The sequence below is a fragment of the Pholis gunnellus genome (assembly GCF_910591455.1).
Source record: "Pholis gunnellus genome assembly, chromosome: 6".
NCBI lineage: Eukaryota > Metazoa > Chordata > Actinopteri > Perciformes > Pholidae > Pholis > Pholis gunnellus.
Genome location: NC_136532.1, coordinates 28,573,725 through 28,594,622, shown reverse-complemented (window position 1 = coordinate 28,594,622; position 20,898 = coordinate 28,573,725). Strand labels below are relative to the sequence as shown.

Below are 20,898 nucleotides of genomic sequence, written 5' to 3'. Positions count from 1 at the left end.
ACACACCACGCACACACCACGCACACACCACGCACACACCACGCACACACTGGACACACACTGGACACACACACCCCACCCCCCGAGTGTCTGTAAATTGGTGACCTTGACCTCTGACCCCTGTGTCTCCTAGGTTACGACCTCGACAGGGACGAAGTGCTTCTCGTGTCGGTCCGCGGCGGAGCGAGATAAATGGATGGAGAACCTGAGGAGAGCCGTGCATCCCAACAAGGACAACAGCAGGAGGCTGGAGAACGTGCTCACGGTCTGGGTGGTCGAAGCCAAAGACCTGCCCGCAAAGAAAAGGTGATCCCAGACCAGGAGCCTGATCCAGACTCTAGATGAACTGGATCAGGCTCTAGATGCAGTAACGGTAGTATTTGTGTACTACAGGTACTTCTGTGAACTGTGTCTGGATGACAGCAGTAGTAACAGTAGTATTTGTGTACTACAGGTACTTCTGTGAACTGTGTCTGGATGACAGCAGTAGTAACAGTAGTATTTGTGTACTACAGGTACTTCTGTGAGCTGTGTCTGGATGACAGTAGTAGTAACAGTAGTATTTGTGTACTACAGGTACTTCTGTGAGCTGTGTCTGGATGACAGTAGTAGTAACAGTAGTATTTGTGTACTACAGGTACTTCTGTGAGCTGTGTCTGGATGACAGTAGTAGTAACAGTAGTATTTGTGTACTATAGGTACTTCTGTGAGCTGTGTCTGGATGACAGTCTCTATGCTCGGACGTCCTGTAAGCTGAAGACTGACAACATCTTCTGGGGAGAACGTTTCGACTTCAGCAGCCTGCCGTCTGTCGCCTCCATCACTCTCCATCTCTACAAAGACACCGACAGGAAGAGGAAAAAGGACAAGAGCAGCTACGTCGGGTTGGTCAACATTCCCGTTGCGATGGTGAGCGGCAGACAGCTGGTGGAGAAGTGGTACTCGTTGAGTACGCCCAGTACCATCCGAGGTACGTAGATCTTCAAAGAGGTTCACTAAAGAAAGTTTAACTCCAAACAAGAACTTCAGTCAGTTTTTCATGTTGCTTCCTGTTTCAGCTAAGTCGTCTGTTCCGACGGTGCGAGTCAAAGCTCGGTATCAGAGTATCGTCATCCTGCCGATGGAACAGTACAAAGAGTTCGCAGAGTACATCAGCTCCAACTACCTGCTGCTCTGCAACACTCTGGAAGCCTCCATCAGTCTGAGAGCTAAAGAGGAGCTCGCTTCTGCACTCGTCCACATCCTGCACAGCACGGGGAAGGCCAAGGTAGCCCCACCCACGGAGCATGACCCCGCCCACTGTGCACGACCCCGCCCATCATCACACCCTCACTACACAAAAACTCCTTCAAAATAAAACCATTCCTGTAAATTATCCCATGTATTTCCAGGTGAACTCATCTCTGAGTGTTCTAATGTGTGTTGAAAACCTGGAACTCATGAATATAGAGGTTTTTTTAAATGTTGTTCCATTGTCTTATTTTAAAAGAACAACTGAGAGGCACTAAAGACTCTCTTTATAAAAGTCCATTGGACAAACCAACGTAAACGTTAGTGGTAGTCAATGAAATGAAAAAGAGTCCATCACATGACCAGGCCACATACAGGATCACATGACTCCTGCACATTCAGCTTGTTTAAATAAAGTTGTGTTGGACTGAATGAGGACGACCTTTCTGCAGGACTTTTTGACAGACCTGATGATGTCGGAGGTGGACCGTTGCCGTGACAATGACCAGCTGATCTTCAGAGAGAACACGCTGGCAACAAAGAGCATCGAAGAATACCTGAAGCTGATTGGACAGAAGTACCTGCAGGACGCCCTCGGTAAACACAACACTAAACCAGATAAATGACACAAATTACAACGTGACCCAACACCCCAGTTTAGTGTGATAGAGAAGTTTATTCTTGTTATATAGAGGTTTATTCTTGTTATATAGAGGTTTATTATTGTGATATAGAGGTTTATTATTGTTATATAGAGGTTTATTATTGTGATATAGAGGTTTATTATTGTTATATAGAGGTTTATTATTGTGATATAGAGGTTTATTATTGTTATATAGAGGTTTATTATTGTGATATAGAGGTTTATTATTGCGATATAGAGGTTTATTATTGTGATAGAGAAGTTTATTCTTGTTATATAGAGGTTTATTATTGTGATATAGAGGTTTATTATTGTGATATAGAGGTTTATTATTGTTATATAGAGGTTTATTATTGCGATATAGAGGTTTATTATTGTGATAGAGAAGTTTATTCTTGTTATATAGAGGTTTATTATTGTTATATAGAGGTTTATTATTGTGATATAGGGGTTTATTATTGTGATATAGAGGTTTATTATTGTGATATAGAGGTTTATTCTTGTGATATAGAGGTTTATTATTGTGATATAGAGGTTTATTATTGTTATATAGAGGTTTATTATTGTGATAGAGAAGTTTATTATTGTGATATAGAGGTTTATTATTGTGATATAGAGGTTTATTATTGTGATATAGAGGTGGATTATTGTGATATAGAGGTTTATTATTGTTATATAGAGGTTTATTATTGTGATATAGGGGTTTATTATTGTGATATAGGGGTTTATTATTGTGATATAGAGGTTTATTCTTGTTATATAGAGGTTTATTCTTGTTATATAGAGGTTTATTATTGTTATATAGAGGTTTATTATTGTTATATAGAGGTTTATTATTGTGATAGAGAAGTTTATTATTGTGATATAGAGGTTTATTATTGTGATATAGGGGTTTATTATTGTGATATAGGGGTTTATTATTGTGATATAGAGGTTTATTCTTGTTATATAGAGGTTTATTATTGTTATATAGAGGTTTATTATTGTTATATAGAGGTTTATTATTGTGATAGAGAAGTTTATTATTGTGATATAGAGGTTTATTATTGTGATATAGAGGTTTATTATTGTGATATAGAGGTTTATTATTGTGATAGAGAAGTTTATTATTGTGATATAGAGGTTTATTATTGTGATATAGAGGTTTATTATTGTTATATAGAGGTTTATTATTGTTATATAGAGGTTTATTATTGTTATATAGAGGTTTATTATTGTGATAGAGAAGTTTATTATTGTGATATAGAGGTTTATTATTGTTATATAGAGGTTTATTATTGTGATATAGAGGTTTATTATTGTTATATAGAGGTTTATTATTGTGATATAGAGGTTTATTATTGCGATATAGAGGTTTATTATTGTGATAGAGAAGTTTATTCTTGTTATATAGAGGTTTATTATTGTGATATAGAGGTTTATTATTGTGATATAGAGGTTTATTATTGTTATATAGAGGTTTATTATTGCGATATAGAGGTTTATTATTGTGATAGAGAAGTTTATTCTTGTTATATAGAGGTTTATTATTGTTATATAGAGGTTTATTATTGTGATATAGGGGTTTATTATTGTGATATAGAGGTTTATTATTGTGATATAGAGGTTTATTCTTGTGATATAGAGGTTTATTATTGTGATATAGAGGTGGATTATTGTGATATAGAGGTTTATTATTGTTATATAGAGGTTTATTATTGTGATATAGGGGTTTATTATTGTGATATAGGGGTTTATTATTGTGATATAGAGGTTTATTCTTGTTATATAGAGGTTTATTCTTGTTATATAGAGGTTTATTATTGTTATATAGAGGTTTATTATTGTTATATAGAGGTTTATTATTGTGATAGAGAAGTTTATTATTGTGATATAGAGGTTTATTATTGTGATATAGGGGTTTATTATTGTGATATAGGGGTTTATTATTGTGATATAGAGGTTTATTCTTGTTATATAGAGGTTTATTATTGTTATATAGAGGTTTATTATTGTTATATAGAGGTTTATTATTGTGATAGAGAAGTTTATTATTGTGATATAGAGGTTTATTATTGTGATATAGAGGTTTATTATTGTGATATAGAGGTTTATTATTGTGATAGAGAAGTTTATTATTGTGATATAGAGGTTTATTATTGTGATATAGAGGTTTATTATTGTTATATAGAGGTTTATTATTGTTATATAGAGGTTTATTATTGTTATATAGAGGTTTATTATTGTGATAGAGAAGTTTATTATTGTGATATAGAGGTTTATTATTGTTATATAGAGGTTTATTATTGTGATATAGAGGTTTATTATTGTTATATAGAGGTTTATTATTGTGATATAGAGGTTTATTATTGCGATATAGAGGTTTATTATTGTGATAGAGAAGTTTATTCTTGTTATATAGAGGTTTATTATTGTGATATAGAGGTTTATTATTGTGATATAGAGGTTTATTATTGTTATATAGAGGTTTATTATTGCGATATAGAGGTTTATTATTGTGATAGAGAAGTTTATTCTTGTTATATAGAGGTTTATTATTGTTATATAGAGGTTTATTATTGTGATATAGGGGTTTATTATTGTGATATAGAGGTTTATTATTGTGATATAGAGGTTTATTCTTGTGATATAGAGGTTTATTATTGTGATATAGAGGTTTATTATTGTTATATAGAGGTTTATTATTGTGATAGAGAAGTTTATTATTGTGATATAGAGGTTTATTGTTGTGATATAGAGGTTTATTATTGTGATATAGAGGTGGATTATTGTGATATAGAGGTTTATTATTGTTATATAGAGGTTTATTATTGTGATATAGGGGTTTATTATTGTGATATAGGGGTTTATTATTGTGATATAGAGGTTTATTCTTGTTATATAGAGGTTTATTATTGTTATATAGAGGTTTATTATTGTTATATAGAGGTTTATTATTGTTATATAGAGGTTTATTATTGTGATAGAGAAGTTTATTATTGTGATATAGAGGTTTATTATTGTGATATAGAGGTTTATTATTGTGATATAGAGGTTTATTATTGTGATAGAGAAGTTTATTATTGTGATATAGAGGTTTATTCTTGTTATATAGAGGTTTATTATTGTTATATAGAGGTTTATTATTGTTATATAGAGGTTTATTATTGTGATATAGAGGTTTATTATTGTGACAGAGAAGTTTATTATTGTGATATAGAGGTTTATTATTGTGATATAGGGGTTTATTATTGTGATATAGAGGTTTATTCTTGTTATATAGAGGTTTATTATTGTGATATAGAGGTTTATTATTGTGATATAGAGGTTTATTATTGTGATATAGAGGTTTATTATTGTGATATAGAGGTTTATTATTGTGATATAGGGGTTTATTATTGTTATATAGAGGTTTATTATTGTTATATAGAGGTTTATTCTTGTTATATAGAGGTTTATTCTTGTTGTATAGAGGTTTATTATTGTGATATAGGGGTTTATTATTGTTACATAGAGGTTTATTCTTGTTATATAGAGGTTTATTCTTGTTATATAGAGGTTTATTATTGTTACATAGATGTTTATTATTGTTATATAGAGGTTTATTCGTGTTATATAGAGGTTTATTCTTGTTATATAGAGGTTTATTATTGTTACATAGATGTTTATTATTGTTACATAGATGTTTATTATTGTTATATAGAGGTTTATTATTGTGATATAGGGGTTTAATATTGACAACAACAACAAAAATCCTCAGAGAGATCCTCTGGACAGAAATGTGTTAGATGTCATGTCTTGCTTTATTCCTAACCATATACATATTTGTTTGTGTTTTCTGTGTTCAGGTGAGTTCATTAAAGCTTTATATGAGTCAGATGAGAACTGTGAAGTCGACCCATCTCGCTGTGCGACCTCTGACCTCGCAGAGCATCAGGCTAACCTGAGGATGTGCTGTGAACTCGCCTTCTGCAAGATCCTTGACTCATACAGGTACACAGATATATACAGAGTACACACTGTACATACACTTTACCCACACTGTACAGTACTCTCTACACAATGAATATGCTGTACACACACTGGACTTACACTGTATTCGCCCTGTACAAACCCTGCACGCACACAGTGAAAACACACAGTTTGTATGATATGATGTACCCTTTAACTACTCCTTTAACTACCATTTTAACTACTCCTTTAACTACTCCTTTAACTACCCCTTTAACTATCCCTTTAACTATTCTTTCAACTACTCCTTTAACTACTCATTTAACTACTCCTTTAACTACCCCTTTAACTATCCCTTTAACTATTCCTTCAACTACTCCTTTAACTACTCCTTTAACTACTCCTTTTACTACCCCTTTAACTACTTATTTAACTACCCATTTAACTACTCCTTTTACTACTCCTTTAACTACTCCTTTTACTACCCCTTTAACTACTTCTTTAACTACCCATTTAACTACTCCTTTAACTACTCCTTCAACTACTCCTTTAACTACTCCTTTTACTACCCCTTTAACTACTCCTTTTACTACTCCTTTAACTACTCCTTTTACTACCCCTTTAACTACCCCTTTAACTACTCCTTTAACTACTCCTTTTACTACCCCTTTAACTACTCCTTCAACTACTCCTTCAACTACTCCTTTAACTACTCCTTCAACTACTCCTTTAACTACTCCTTTTACTACCCCTTTAACTACTCCTTTTACTACCCCTTTAACTACTTCTTTAACTACCCATTTAACTATCCCTTTAACTATTCCTTCAACTACTCCTTTAACTACTCCTTTAACTACTCCTTTTACTACCCCTTTAACTACTTCTTTAACTACCCATTTAACTACTCCTTTTACTACTCCTTTAACTACTCCTTTTACTACCCCTTTAACTACTTCTTTAACTACCCATTTAACTACTCCTTCAACTACTCCTTCAACTACTCCTTTAACTACCCCTTTAACTACTCCTTTAACTACCCCTTTAACTTCTCTTTTAACTAACCCTTAAACTACTCCTTTAACTACTCCTTCAACTACCATTTTAACTACCCCTTTAACTATCCCTTTAACTACTCCTTTAACTACTCCTTTAACTACTCCTTTAACTACCTCAGGGTCTTCCCCCGGGAGCTGAAGGAGGTTTTTGCATCATGGCGACAGGAGTGCAGTAACCGAGGTCGACCAGACATCAGCGAGCGTCTCATCAGTGCCTCGTTGTTCCTTCGCTTCCTGTGTCCGGCGGTGATGTCGCCGTCGCTGTTCGACCTGATGCAGGAATTCCCTGACGAACGCTCTGCTAGAACTCTGACCCTCATCGCCAAAGTCATCCAGAACCTCGCCAACTTCAGCAAGTAAGTCTGGGCTTTTATTTTGAAGAGGCTTGGGTGCTTTTACTGTGAAGGAACTGGGGGGCTTTTACTGGGATTTTTGTAAAATACTTTGACCTGTTGGTGAATACCTGTATTGTTTGTTTAGCTGTTTACTCGTATACCTGTAATTGTTACCTGCATATGTACTTTTAACTGTTAAAGGGATGTGTACTTGTAAGTGTTACCTGTATGTGTACTTGTGTTACCTGCATGTGTACCTCTTACCTGTATGTGTACCTGTTCATGTTATCTGTACGTGTTACCTGTATGTGTACTTGTACATGTTACTTGTACATGTTACTTGTACATGTTACCTGTATGTGTAGCTGTATGTGTACCTGTATGTGTACCTGTATGTGTACCTGTTCATGTTATCTGTACGTGTTACCTGTATGTGTACTTGTACATGTTACTTGTACATGTTACTTGTACATGTTACCTGTATGTGTACCTGTATGTGTAGCTGTATGTGTACCTGTACCTGTTACCTGTATGTGTACGTGTTACCTGTGCATGTTACCTGTATGTGTAGCTGCATGTGTTACCTGTACGTGTTACCTGTATGTGTATGTTACCTGTACGTGTTACCTGTACATGTTACCTGTATGTGTATGTGTTACCTGTACGTGTTACCTGTATGTGTATCTGTATGTGTACCTGTACCTGTTACCTGTATGTGTATGTGTTACCTGTATGTGTAGCTGTATGTGTTACCTGTACCTGTTACCTGTACCTGTTACCTGTATGTGTATGTGTTACCTGTATGTGTAGCTGTATGTGTTACCTGTACCTGTTACCTGTATGTGTATGTGTTACCTGTACCTGTTACCTGTATGTGTACGTGTTACCTGTACTTGTTACCTGTATGTGTACTTGTACATGTTACTTGTACATGTTACCTGTACGTGTTACCTTTATGTGTACGTGTTACCTGTACTTGTTACCTGTATGTGTACTTGTACATGTTACTTGTACATGTTACCTGTACGTGTTACCTGTACCTGTTACCTGTATGTGTACGTGTTACCTGTACCTGTTACCTGTATGTGTACTTGTACATGTTACCTGTACCTGTTACCTGTGGCTGCAGGTTCGGGACTAAAGAGGAGTACATGCTGTTTATGAATGACTTTGTGGAGCGTCAGTGGAGCAGCATGCAGCGTTTCCTGCAGGAGATCTCAAACCCTGACGGACTGAACCACACCGCCGGCTTCGACGGATACATCGACCTTGGCCGAGAGCTGTCCAGCCTGCACACCCTGTTGACCGAGCTGGATCAGGTAACACACCTGATCAGGTGACCCAGGACTTACCGATACAACATGTGAATCAGTGAGTTTTAGAGGAGCTGACAGGTGGATGTTTTTACCTTCAGACGGAGTCAGGCTAGCGGTTTCCAGACTTTATGCTAAGATAAACTAACCATCTGCTGGCTATAGCTTTATATTTAGAGGACAGACCAGAGAGTGGTGACAATCTGACATCTGTCTCTCCTGTACCTGTCTGTCTCCAGTCGAGCCTGTCGAAGCTCGGTCCTCTACCTCGGATAATCAGAGAAGTGTCAGCGGCTCTGGCTAACCCCGGGGGCGTGGTTAATCCCGGGGGCGTGTCCGTGTCGTCTCCAGAGCCTCAGCGTGTGGTGTCCCCGCCCCCTCTGTCCCCGGCCCCCCTGTCCCCGCCCCTCTCTCCTCCTCTTGCGGCTTGTAATCCCTCTATTGGCCTGCAGGGCAACGTCGGACTGGATGGAGGGTTAGTATCATGTTTCCTGTTAGCATTAGCATTTAGCTCGGTTCATATCCAATACAGACGTCTATAGACAACGCACAACATCACGATTCACCAAAGTCACACAATCACACAATAATAATGTAATAACACACTGTAATAATACACTGTAATAACACTGTGATAAAACACTGTAGTAACACACTGTTCTAACAGTGTAGTAAGACACTGTGATAAAACACTGTAATAACACACTGTAATAACTGCAATAATGTGTGTGTAGTTTGGTGGACTTCACCAGACTTCCGTCTCCGACTCCAGAAAACAAAGACTTGTTCTTCGTCACTAAAGGATCCAGTCTGCAGCCGGCATCAGGTGACCTTTGACCTTTAACCTTATTAGAGCTGACCTCAGTGTGTGACCTTTGACCTCAGTCTGACCTCTGATGTCACTTTCTGTAGGGGTGCAGGGCTCTCCGGCGGCGAGTTCTTCGTACTCTGAGCCCAATGAGAACGAAGCGGGTTTTGAAATGACCAACGGGGGCCGGAGGGAGGGGCCCGATCTGACCAATGAGAGCCGCAGCCTGTCTCTGGTCGACCTGCAGGACTCCTCCCCCAGCGACGGCCTCGACGACGGTCAATGGCAGCGCAGGACGGGGCTCCTCCCCCTCTCCTTCCAGAACCCCGTATATCACATGACCGCAACGTCACCGCGACAACCGACGGATGCCACGCCCTCAGACGGCTCAGGGGGGTCGCAGGGGACAGAAAACACCATGGCAACCAAACCGGCGTTTCTTACCCAGATGTCTGTGGGGCTGGGGGGGGGGGGGATGTCGGCCATGTCGGCCATGTCCAGCAGCAGCAGTGGAGAGGAATACTCAAGACGAGCTCTGTCTGAGACCCTCACAGGTAAGACCACCACCAGGATCCACTGAGATCACCTGATCATGTGACCTCATCATGTGACCTCATCTTGAGACCTCATCATGAGACCTCATCATGAGACCTCATCATGTGACCTCATCTTGAGACCTCATCATGTGACCTCATCTTGAGACCTCATCATGTGACCTCATCTTGAGACCTCATCATGTGACCTCATCATGAGACCTCATCATGTGACCTCATCTTGAGACCTCATCATGTGACCTCATCATGAGACCTCATTATGTATCCTCATCATGTGACCTCATCATCTGACCTCATCATGAGACCTCATTATGTATCCTCATCATGTGACCTCATCATGAGACCTCATGAGACCTCATCATGTGACCTCATCATGAGACCTCATCATGTGACCTCATCATGTGACCTCATTATGTATCCTCATCATGTGACCTCATCATGTGACCTCATCATGTGACCTCATCATGAGACCTCATCATGTGACCTCATCATGAGACCTCATCATGTATCCTCATCATGAGACCTCATCATGAGACCTCATGTGACCTCATCATGAGACCTCATCATGTGACCTCATCATGTATCCTCATCATGAGACCTCATCATGAGACCTCATCATGTGACCTCATCATGTATCCTCATCATGAGACCTCATCATGAGACCTCATCATGAGACCTCATCATGTGACCTCATCATGAGACCTCATGATGAGGTCGCCATGAGGGTTTGGAAAGTCGCCAGATTTAGTGACAGAGTCACCAAGTTGCCAACACTGTGCATCGACTAAATATGTCCCCAGAGCAACATTGGATGTAACAATGGTTCCTATCACATATTAAACCAAACAAAAATCCATCTTCATAAAAACAAGTTGTACAAATAATAGTATATAAACAAGCATCTTTTTTTTATTTAACCAGGTGAGTCCCATTGAGATTACAAATCTCTTTTTCAAGGGAGACCTGGCCAAGACCGGCAGCAGCATCAGAAACACAGAAAACACAGAACAAGACAAGTTCAAAGAAACTAAAAGTTAAGAGACACTGACGTAACCCAGTTCATTTAAAAAACATTGACATTTAAGGGAACCTGCCTCTATTTCTTTCAATTTAGATTTAAAAGCAGTAAGTGATATCAGTTCTTTGAGTTTTAAATCATTCTGCAACATATTCCATGATGAGGGTGCAGAGTACACAAAAGCCCTTTTTCCCATTTCCGTTCTGGCTTTTGGGACGGTGAGCATGAAGACGTCCTGAGAGGAGCAGCGTCCTGATGCAGACTCACAGGTAGTTACCAGTGACTGAGCCTACGGGTGGTCAAAGCAGGTCATCCTCCCCAAGAGTATAACAGCGGTGAGTCAGAGCTTTACAGTTAGTAATGAACCGCAGTGAAGCATGGTGAGCTGTGTCCAGCACACCAAAATAAAAACCCAGTTTTAACCTGAACTTTTTCACCAGATGCTGCACATGTGGCTGAAAAGTGAGGGAGTCATCAATGAAAATACCCAGATATGTATAAGAGTCAACGACCTCTATTTGACCTCCTTCAAGAGCGACCACTGAAGGGATGTTCTGTGGCCTAATCCCAGAGTTTGAAAACATCATAAGATTTGTTTTATCTGCATTTAGAACAAGTTTCAGTTGAAAAAGGTTATTTTGAACAACGTTAAAAGCATTTTGCAAAAGATCAAATGCCTGCACAAGAGTTGACGCGCAGCAACACGTTTTAATGCGTTTGAGGCTGAACATGTCGCTCCACAGAGGCAGCAGATGTTGGGATCATCACCGCCCAACATGTCACGCTAGCCCACTGACCAATCACGTAGCTGTAGGCCAGCTAGCAGCTCTGACACGTCAAAGAATACGCCCACCATGTCAAACTAAAGATCTGATTGGTTGAACACTATGACGATCAACAACATCGTCCCCATTCACTTAACCTGCACATGGATTCACTGGTGAGTCTGCAGGCCTGGGGCCTCTCTTCTACCTAGAGACACAGAGGTGAACTCTGATTGGATCAAAGCTCTACTTAAAACAAGCTGCACTGAAGCAGAGCAGCTGAGGAGCACAGTAGCTGTGCAATGAGAACATAAGATAATGGGAACAATATTTATATAAATTATAATACATGTAGTGTATTTAAGAAAAATGATTAAATAGCTATAACTTTGTGATTCTGTTTAGAACAGCAGAGAAGGCTTTGCAGACCCTGACGGCCACCACTGTGTTATAGATAGTGGTGGAACCGATCACGGATCGATCCGTGATCGTGATCGTGAGAGTCTACAGGTTCAGACTCTGGTGCTAGTCTACAGGTTCAGACTCTGGTGCTAGCCTACAGGTCCAGACTCTGGTGCTAGTCTACAGGGCAGTGAAAGGAACAGCTCCTTCCTGTCTCCAGGCCATGGTCTAGCCCTACACCCCCCCGACCACTCCGCTCTGCTGCCTCGGGGCGATCGGTTCCCCGTCGCTCAGAGGTCCCTGCGGCCGATGGACCCGGTCTCTGTTCTCTGTCCTGGCCCCACGATGGTGGAATGAACTCCCCACTGACGTCAGGACAGCAGAGTCGCTGCCCATCTTCCATCAGGCTGAAGACTCACCTCTTCATGAAGCTCTACCCTGAGCCTTCCTCTCAGCACTGGTTGTGTTCATGCTAGTGTGTTTCTGTACGTCTGCTTTGATTTCTGCTCTGAGATGTTTAAAGGAGATGAACTCATGACTTCTGGTGACGAGTAGTTCTGTTGAATATGTTGAACACACTGACTGTAGGTTGCTTTGGATGAAAGCGTCTGCTCAATGACTGTGATGTGATGTAAGTATATATATATATAATGATATATACATGTTCAGCTTTTCTTGATGATGTCACTGTTGTTGCTCCTCCCCCTCAGGTAGCTCCGCCCCCTCTCGTCAGACCTCAGGTCCTCAGAGACGCATCGACCAGCCTCCTCCTCCCTCCTCCGCTCCTCCTGGACCTCCTCGAGGTCGCACTCCTCCCAGCATGCTTAGCGGCGGCGGAGGCCCCGCCTACCCTACTCGCCCCGCCTCCGGCAGCATGATGTCATCGAGTCCCGATTGGCCGAGCAGCGGCCAGTCGCGCCTCAGACAGACGTCGTCGTCGTCTAAAGGAGACAGTCCCGAGAAACAAAGACCCGCCGCCAAGGTAACGCCTTCACCACGGTGACCCGCTCTGACCTTTGACCTGTAGTAACAGTGTGTGTGTGTGTGTGTGTGTAGGCTCAGTCTCCCTGTGCGTTGGACCGGACGGCCGCCTGGCTGCTCAACATGAACTCTGCATCGTCCTACGGAGAGACGGAGGACGATCGCCACGACGACGCCCTCATAGAGAAGGTAAGAGACGACTGGTCCTACTGGTCCTCCTGGTCCTCCTGGTCCTCCTGGTCCTCCTGGTCCTACTGGGTCTACTGGTCCTCCTGGTCCTCCTGGTTCTGACTGTCTCTCTGTGTGTTTAGTACCAGCAGGAGATCACGTTGCTGCAGGAGAAGTTGAGAGTTGCAGCAATGCGTCAGGACGAGTGTGAAGCTCGTCTGCTGGTCCAGGATCAGCAGAACCAACGCATGCTGCAGGAGTACCAGGTGGGTCCACCTGATCCCTGATCCACCTGATCCACACACACACCATGAACAGCTTCACTCACCTGTAGAGAAGCTCAGCTGATGATACTGTGTGTGTGTGTGTGTGTGTGTGTGTGTGTGTGTGTGTGTGTGTGTGTGTGTGTGTGTGTGTGTGTGTGTGTGTGTGTGTGTGTCTCAGGTGAGGTTGGAGGACACAGAGAGCAGACTGAGGCGGCTGCAGGACGATAAAGATCTCCAGATGAACAGCATCATCAGCAGGTCTGTCTGTCTGTCTCTCCTGTCTGACCTGTGACCTCTGACCTGTGACCTCTGACCTGTGACCTCTGACCTGTGACCTCTGACCTGTGCAGGTTGATGGCCGTAGAGGAGGAGCTGAAGAAGGATCACTCTGACATGCAGGCTGTGGTGGACTCCAAGCAGAAGATCATAGAGGCACAGGTACCTGTGTGTGTGTTTACCTGTCTGTGTGTGTTTACCTGTGTGTGTGTCTACCTGTGTGTGTGTGTGTCTACCTGTCTGTGTGTCTACCTGTGTGTGTCTACCTGTGTGTGTGTCTACCTGTGTGTGTGTCTACCTGTGTGTGTGTGTCTACCTGTCTGTGTGTCTACCTGTGTGTGTGTCTACCTGTGTGTGTGTCTACCTGTGTGTGTGTTTACCTGTCTGTGTGTCTACCTGTGTGTGTGTCTACCTGTGTGTGTGTCTACCTGTCTGTGTGTCTACCTGTGTGTGTGTCTACCTGTGTGTGTGTCTACCTGTGTGTGTGTGTCTACCTGTCTGTGTGTCTACCTGTGTGTGTGTCTACCTGTCTGTGTGTCTACCTGTGTGTGTGTCTACCTGTGTGTGTGTCTACCTGTCTGTGTGTCTACCTGTGTGTGTGTTTACCTGTCTGTGTGTCTACCTGTGTGTGTGTTTACCTGTGTGTGTGTCTACCTGTGTGTGTGTCTACCTGTGTGTGTGTCTACCTGTGTGTGTGTGTGTCTACCTGTCTGTGTGTCTACCTGTGTGTGTGTCTACCTGTGTGTGTGTCTACCTGTGTGTGTGTTTACCTGTCTGTGTGTCTACCTGTGTGTGTGTCTACCTGTGTGTGTGTCTACCTGTGTGTGTGTCTACCTGTGTGTGTGTTTACCTGTCTGTGTGTCTACCTGTGTGTGTGTTTACCTGTGTGTGTGTCTACCTGTGTGTGTGTCTACCTGTGTGTGTGTCTACCTGTCTGTGTGTCTACCTGTGTGTGTGTTTACCTGTGTGTGTGTCTACCTGTGTGTGTGTCTACCTGTCTGTGTGTCTACCTGTCTGTGTGTTTACCTGTGTGTGTGTCTACCTGTGTGTGTGTCTACCTGTGTGTGTGTTTACCTGTCTGTGTGTCTACCTGTGTGTGTGTCTACCTGTGTGTGTGTTTACCTGTCTGTGTGTCTACCTGTGTGTGTGTGTCTACCTGTGTGTGTGTCTACCTGTGTGTGTGTCTACCTGTGTGTGTGTCTACCTGTGTGTGTGTTTACCTGTCTGTGTGTCTACCTGTGTGTGTGTCTACCTGTGTGTGTGTGTCTACCTGTGTGTGTGTCTACCTGTGTGTGTGTCTACCTGTCTGTGTGTCTACCTGTGTGTGTGTCTACCTGTGTGTGTGTCTACCTGTGTGTGTGTCTACCTGTCTGTGTGTCTACCTGTGTGTGTGTTTACCTGTGTGTGTGTGTGTCTACCTGTGTGTGTGTCTACCTGTGTGTGTGTGTCTACCTGTCTGTGTGTCTACCTGTGTGTGTGTCTACCTGTGTGTGTGTGTCTACCTGTGTGTGTGTCTACCTGTCTGTGTGTCTACCTGTGTGTGTGTGTGTCTACCTGTGTGTGTGTCTACCTGTGTGTGTGTCTACCTGTGTGTGTGTGTCTACCTGTGTGTGTGTCTACCTGTCTGTGTGTTTACCTGTGTGTGTGTGTGTCTACCTGTGTGTGTGTCTACCTGTGTGTGTGTCTACCTGTGTGTGTGTGTGTCTACCTGTGTGTGTGTCTACCTGTCTGTGTGTCTACCTGTGTGTGTGTCTACCTGTGTGTGTGTCTACCTGTGTGTGTGTGTGTCTACCTGTCTGTGTGTCTACCTGTGTGTGTGTCTACCTGTGTGTGTGTCTACCTGTGTGTGTGTGTCTACCTGTGTGTGTGTGTCTACCTGTGTGTGTGTCTACCTGTGTGTGTGTCTACCTGTGTGTGTGTCTACCTGTGTGTGTGTGTCTACCTGTGTGTGTGTCTACCTGTGTGTGTGTGTCTACCTGTGTGTGTGTCTACCTGTGTGTGTGTCTACCTGTGTGTGTGTGTGTCTACCTGTGTGTGTGTCTACCTGTGTGTGTGTGTCTACCTGTGTGTGTGTGTCTACCTGTGTGTGTGTCTACCTGTGTGTGTGTCTACCTGTGTGTGTGTTTACCTGTGTGTGTGTGTCTACCTGTGTGTGTGTCTACCTGTGTGTGTGTCTACCTGTGTGTGTGTCTACCTGTCTGTGTGTCTACCTGTCTGTGTGTTTACCTGTGTGTGTGTCTACCTGTGTGTGTGTCTACCTGTGTGTGTGTTTACCTGTCTGTGTGTCTACCTGTGTGTGTTTACCTGTCTGTGTGTCTACCTGTGTGTGTGTGTCTACCTGTGTGTGTGTCTACCTGTGTGTGTGTCTACCTGTGTGTGTGTTTACCTGTCTGTGTGTCTACCTGTGTGTGTGTCTACCTGTGTGTGTGTGTCTACCTGTGTGTGTGTCTACCTGTGTGTGTGTCTACCTGTCTGTGTGTCTACCTGTGTGTGTGTCTACCTGTGTGTGTGTCTACCTGTGTGTGTGTCTACCTGTCTGTGTGTCTACCTGTGTGTGTGTTTACCTGTGTGTGTGTGTGTCTACCTGTGTGTGTGTCTACCTGTGTGTGTGTGTCTACCTGTCTGTGTGTCTACCTGTGTGTGTGTCTACCTGTGTGTGTGTGTCTACCTGTGTGTGTGTCTACCTGTCTGTGTGTCTACCTGTGTGTGTGTGTGTCTACCTGTGTGTGTGTCTACCTGTGTGTGTGTCTACCTGTGTGTGTGTCTACCTGTGTGTGTGTGTCTACCTGTGTGTGTGTCTACCTGTGTGTGTGTGTCTACCTGTGTGTGTGTCTACCTGTCTGTGTGTCTACCTGTGTGTGTGTGTGTCTACCTGTGTGTGTGTGTCTACCTGTGTGTGTGTCTACCTGTGTGTGTGTGTCTACCTGTGTGTGTGTCTACCTGTGTGTGTGTGTCTACCTGTGTGTGTGTCTACCTGTGTGTGTGTGTCTACCTGTGTGTGTGTCTACCTGTGTGTGTGTCTACCTGTGTGTGTGTGTGTCTACCTGTGTGTGTGTCTACCTGTGTGTGTGTGTCTACCTGTGTGTGTGTGTCTACCTGTGTGTGTGTCTACCTGTGTGTGTGTCTACCTGTGTGTGTGTTTACCTGTGTGTGTGTGTCTACCTGTGTGTGTGTCTACCTGTGTGTGTGTCTACCTGTGTGTGTGTCTACCTGTCTGTGTGTCTACCTGTGTGTGTGTGTCTACCTGTCTGTGTGTCTACCTGTGTGTGTGTCTACCTGTGTGTGTGTCTACCTGTGTGTGTGTGTGTGTCTACCTGTGTGTGTGTCTACCTGTGTGTGTGTCTACCTGTCTGTGTGTCTACCTGTGTGTGTGTCTACCTGTGTGTGTGTCTACCTGTGTGTGTGTGTGTCTACCTGTGTGTGTGTCTACCTGTGTGTGTGTGTGTCTACCTGTGTGTGTGTCTACCTGTGTGTGTGTGTCTACCTGTGTGTGTGTCTACCTGTCTGTCTGAGGGAACATCCCAAGTCTCTTAATTGTCGTTTCCTCGATCCTCGCTTGAACCAGAAGTTGTTCTGCTCCTCCAGATTGACGGCCGTCCCAAAGCTCTTATTTAGAGAGGAGGGAGGAGAGAGGAGGGAGGAGGGAGGAGAGAGGAGAGAGGAGGGAGGAGGGAGGAGGGAGGAGAGAGGAGGGAGGAGAGAGGAGGGAGGAGGGAGGAGAGAGGAGAGAGGAGGGAGGAGGGAGGAGGGAGGAGGGAGGAGGGAGGAGAGAGGAGGGAGGAGAGAGGAGGGAGGAGGGAGGAGGGAGGAGAGAGGAGGGAGGAGAGAGGAGGGAGGAGGGAGGAGGGAGGAGGGAGGAGGGAGGAGAGAGGAGGGAGGAGGGAGGAGAGAGGAGAGAGGAGGGAGGAGGGAGGAGGGAGGAGGGAGGAGGGAGGAGAGAGGAGGGAGGAGAGAGGAGGGAGGAGGGAGGAGGGAGGAGAGAGGAGGGAGGAGGGAGGAGAGAGGAGAGAGGAGGGAGGAGGGAGGAGGGAGGAGGGAGGAGGGAGGAGGGAGGAGGGAGGAGGGAGGAGAGAGGAGGGAGGAGAGAGGAGGGAGGAGGGAGGAGAGAGGAGAGAGGAGGGAGGAGGGAGGAGGGAGGAGGGAGGAGGGAGGAGGGAGGAGGGAGGAGGGAGGAGAGAGGAGGGAGGAGAGAGGAGGGAGGAGAGGAGGGAGGAGGGAGAGAGAGAGGAGGGAGGAGGGAGGAGGGAGGAGAGAGGAGAGAGGAGAGAGGAGGGAGGAGAGAGGAGGGAGGAGGGAGGAGAGAGGAGAGAGGAGGGAGGAGAGAGGAGGGAGGAGAGAGGAGAGAGGAGGGAGGAGGGAGGAGAGAGGAGGGAGGAGGGAGGAGAGAGGAGAGAGGAGGGAGGAGGGAGGAGAGAGGAGGGAGGAGGGAGGAGAGAGGAGAGAGGAGGGAGGAGAGAGGAGGGAGGAGAGAGGAGGGAGGAGGGAGGAGGGAGGAGGGAGGAGAGAGGAGGGAGGAGAGGAGGGAGGAGGGAGAGAGAGAGGAGGGAGGAGGGAGGAGAGAGGAGAGAGGAGGGAGGAGAGAGGAGGGAGGAGAGAGGAGGGAGGAGAGGAGGGAGGAGGGAGGAGAGAGGAGGGAGGAGGGAGGAGGGAGGAGGGAGGAGGGAGAGAGAGAGAGGAGGGAGGAGGGAGGAGGGAGGAGGGAGGAGAGAGGAGGGAGAGAGAGAGAGGAGGGAGGAGGGAGGAGGGAGGAGGGAGGAGAGAGGAGGGAGGAGGGAGGAGAGAGGAGGGAGAGAGAGAGGAGGGAGGAGAGAGGAGGGAGGAGGGAGGAGAGAGGAGGGAGGAAACACGAGAACAGCCTTCCAGGAAGTGTTGTAACGGTGGCCACGCCCCCTCAGTGCTCATCATGTGATTGGACGCTGCAGCTGATGACTGAGTTTAACAGCAGAGTGAAGATCAGATTAAACTCTAGTTTATATTTGATCTGTTCTCTGCTTTAAATAGATGTTCATTGTAGTCTGAACAACAAAAGAACCACAAACAACTTCCTTCATTTAGTAAAGATTTGTGTTTTCATGATGTTTCCTCAGTAACTTCATGATGAAAGGATGAAAGTGAATCTTTACATCATTGATCATCATTTCATTCAGTCACTGAGGATCATTCAGAGTTTCATGAGTTTCATCATTTCAGAGAAACAATCATCATGTTCTGCTGATTTCATGATGACGTCACCGTTTAAAACGTTCAGACGCAAATAATCATAAATAGACGAAAACATTCCACCGTAGAGATGATCCTGATCTCATGAACACAGTTTAACAGACTCCAGAGACGATCACTGTGTTTATGAGTTATTAGTGTTATTAGTTACTATTATTAGTCCAGAGATCATGAGAACAGACTCACACTCCTCTAAAGTCTCTCCAGCTGTTAAAGCGACTGACAGCTGATCCAGGTGTGATCAGCTGATCCAGATGTGATCAGCTGATCCTCGTCATCAGAAACAGACGTCGCTTCACGTGAGCAACTGAGGAAAGGAAGTCTCATGTCTCTTAAAATATGTTTCCTCGTCTCCTCTTTCCTCGCATGGTTTCCTTGTGTCTCTCCTTGCATCCCTGGTGGGAGGGACTGAGACGCAAGGAAAGGAGCCAAGTGAGGGAAACGAGGATGCAATGAAGAGATTTGGGATGTGTCCTCAATCCTTCCTGTCTGTCTCTCAGGAGAAGAGGATCTCCAGCCTTGACTCCTCTAACAGTCGTCTGATGGCCGCTCTGACTCAGCTGAAGGAGCGCTACGCTGTGACATCACAGAGAAACGGCATGTCTCCTAGCAACACGTCCTCTCTGCAGATCACAGAGAACGGAGAGTTCCGGAACTCCGGCATTTAATCAACCAATCACAGAGCGGGATCTGACCTCTGACCTGACTCCACGCCTCAGTTCATATTGTAGTTTTGCATGTTTCCTTTTTTAACATCTTCTGACGTCAGATCCGTTTTTCATTTTGCTACTTCCTGAAACTTCTTGATTTTAGCTCAACTCCACCTCTATATGGCTCTGGTCTAATTTAACTAACTAGAACTCCACCACCTGTATATGGCTCTGGTGTGACTGGACTAACTAGAACTCCATCTATATATGGCTCTGGTGTGACCAGAATAAGGCTATACATACAGCTTTGGTCCAAGTGTTGTAACCTCGTCTGTATATGGCTCATGTGTTTATTTGAAAGTTAAACTGTATATATTCATCATTTTTTAGGCTCTTTATGTTTAGAATCTGTCTTAAAGGAACAGTCCAACACTTCAGTCTCGGCCATGACGCACAGAGTCAGATCCGGTCCTGGAAGCAGGGTGGAGGTCTTAGCTTAGCTCGATGTGTTGGTCGTTCTGGGCTTCCGTAGTTCAGAGAATTTGACGTTAGTTTGTTTCAGAGAGTTTACTTATTTTAATGTTCAAATTTATTGTAAAACAGTAAACACTTACAATTGTGATGAAAGGTTTGTGAACACACACTCCACTGGATTCTACTGGACCCTACTGGGCTCTAATGGACTCTGCTGGACTTTACTGTGCTCTAATGGACTCTGCTGGACTTTACTGGGCTCTAATGGACTCTGCTGGACTTTACTGGGCTCTAATGAACTCGAATGGGCTCTACTGGGCTCTAATGGACTCTGCTGGACTTTACTGGGCTCTAATGAACTCTAATTGACTCTAATTGACTCCGCTGGGATTTAATGGACTCTACTGAACTCTACCGGACTGTAATGGACTCTGCTGGACTTTACTTGGCTCTAATGGACACTACTGAACTCTACTGGAGGGCTCTAATGGGCTCTACTGGACTCTACTGTGGCTTGTATCTGTTCTTATTTATTATAAAGAGATGTTCCAATAAACTATTAATCTGTCAAACTGTTGATATGGTGATGAGTGACACATCCAGACAGACAGGTCATCACAGGATCTTTGACGATGTAGTGATGTAAATGTACTGGTACAGTAGCACTGGTAGAGCAGCACTGGTAGAGCAGCACTGGTACAGTAGTACTGGTAGAGCAGCACTGGTAGAGCAGCACTGGTACAGTAGTACTGGTAGAGCAGCACTGGTACAGTAGTACTGGTAGAGCAGCACTGGTAGAGCAGCACTGGTA

At 43.9% G+C, this 20,898-nt stretch overlaps 1 protein-coding gene across 1 annotated transcript in view; it reads left to right on the top strand.

Annotated features, from left to right (window-relative positions):
* Nucleotides 1-19,631, top strand: part of LOC306697512 (disabled homolog 2-interacting protein-like) — a gene marked incomplete at its 3' end in the record, with an annotated part of 20,184 nt that extends 553 nt beyond the window's left edge. Inside the window, exons 2-17 of the mRNA XM_079161475.1 lie at nt 134-306; nt 699-970; nt 1,059-1,267; nt 1,683-1,827; nt 5,701-5,845; nt 6,978-7,214; nt 8,323-8,512; nt 8,746-8,981; nt 9,241-9,332; nt 9,419-9,868; nt 12,763-13,034; nt 13,109-13,222; nt 13,345-13,467; nt 13,646-13,725; nt 13,818-13,905; nt 19,464-19,631. Coding sequence (XP_079017601.1) covers nt 134-306; nt 699-970; nt 1,059-1,267; nt 1,683-1,827; nt 5,701-5,845; nt 6,978-7,214; nt 8,323-8,512; nt 8,746-8,981; nt 9,241-9,332; nt 9,419-9,868; nt 12,763-13,034; nt 13,109-13,222; nt 13,345-13,467; nt 13,646-13,725; nt 13,818-13,905; nt 19,464-19,631 — 2,994 coding nt within the window. The remainder of the gene's footprint in view (nt 1-133; nt 307-698; nt 971-1,058; nt 1,268-1,682; nt 1,828-5,700; nt 5,846-6,977; nt 7,215-8,322; nt 8,513-8,745; nt 8,982-9,240; nt 9,333-9,418; nt 9,869-12,762; nt 13,035-13,108; nt 13,223-13,344; nt 13,468-13,645; nt 13,726-13,817; nt 13,906-19,463) is intronic.
* Nucleotides 19,632-20,898: the final 1,267 nt, after the last annotated feature.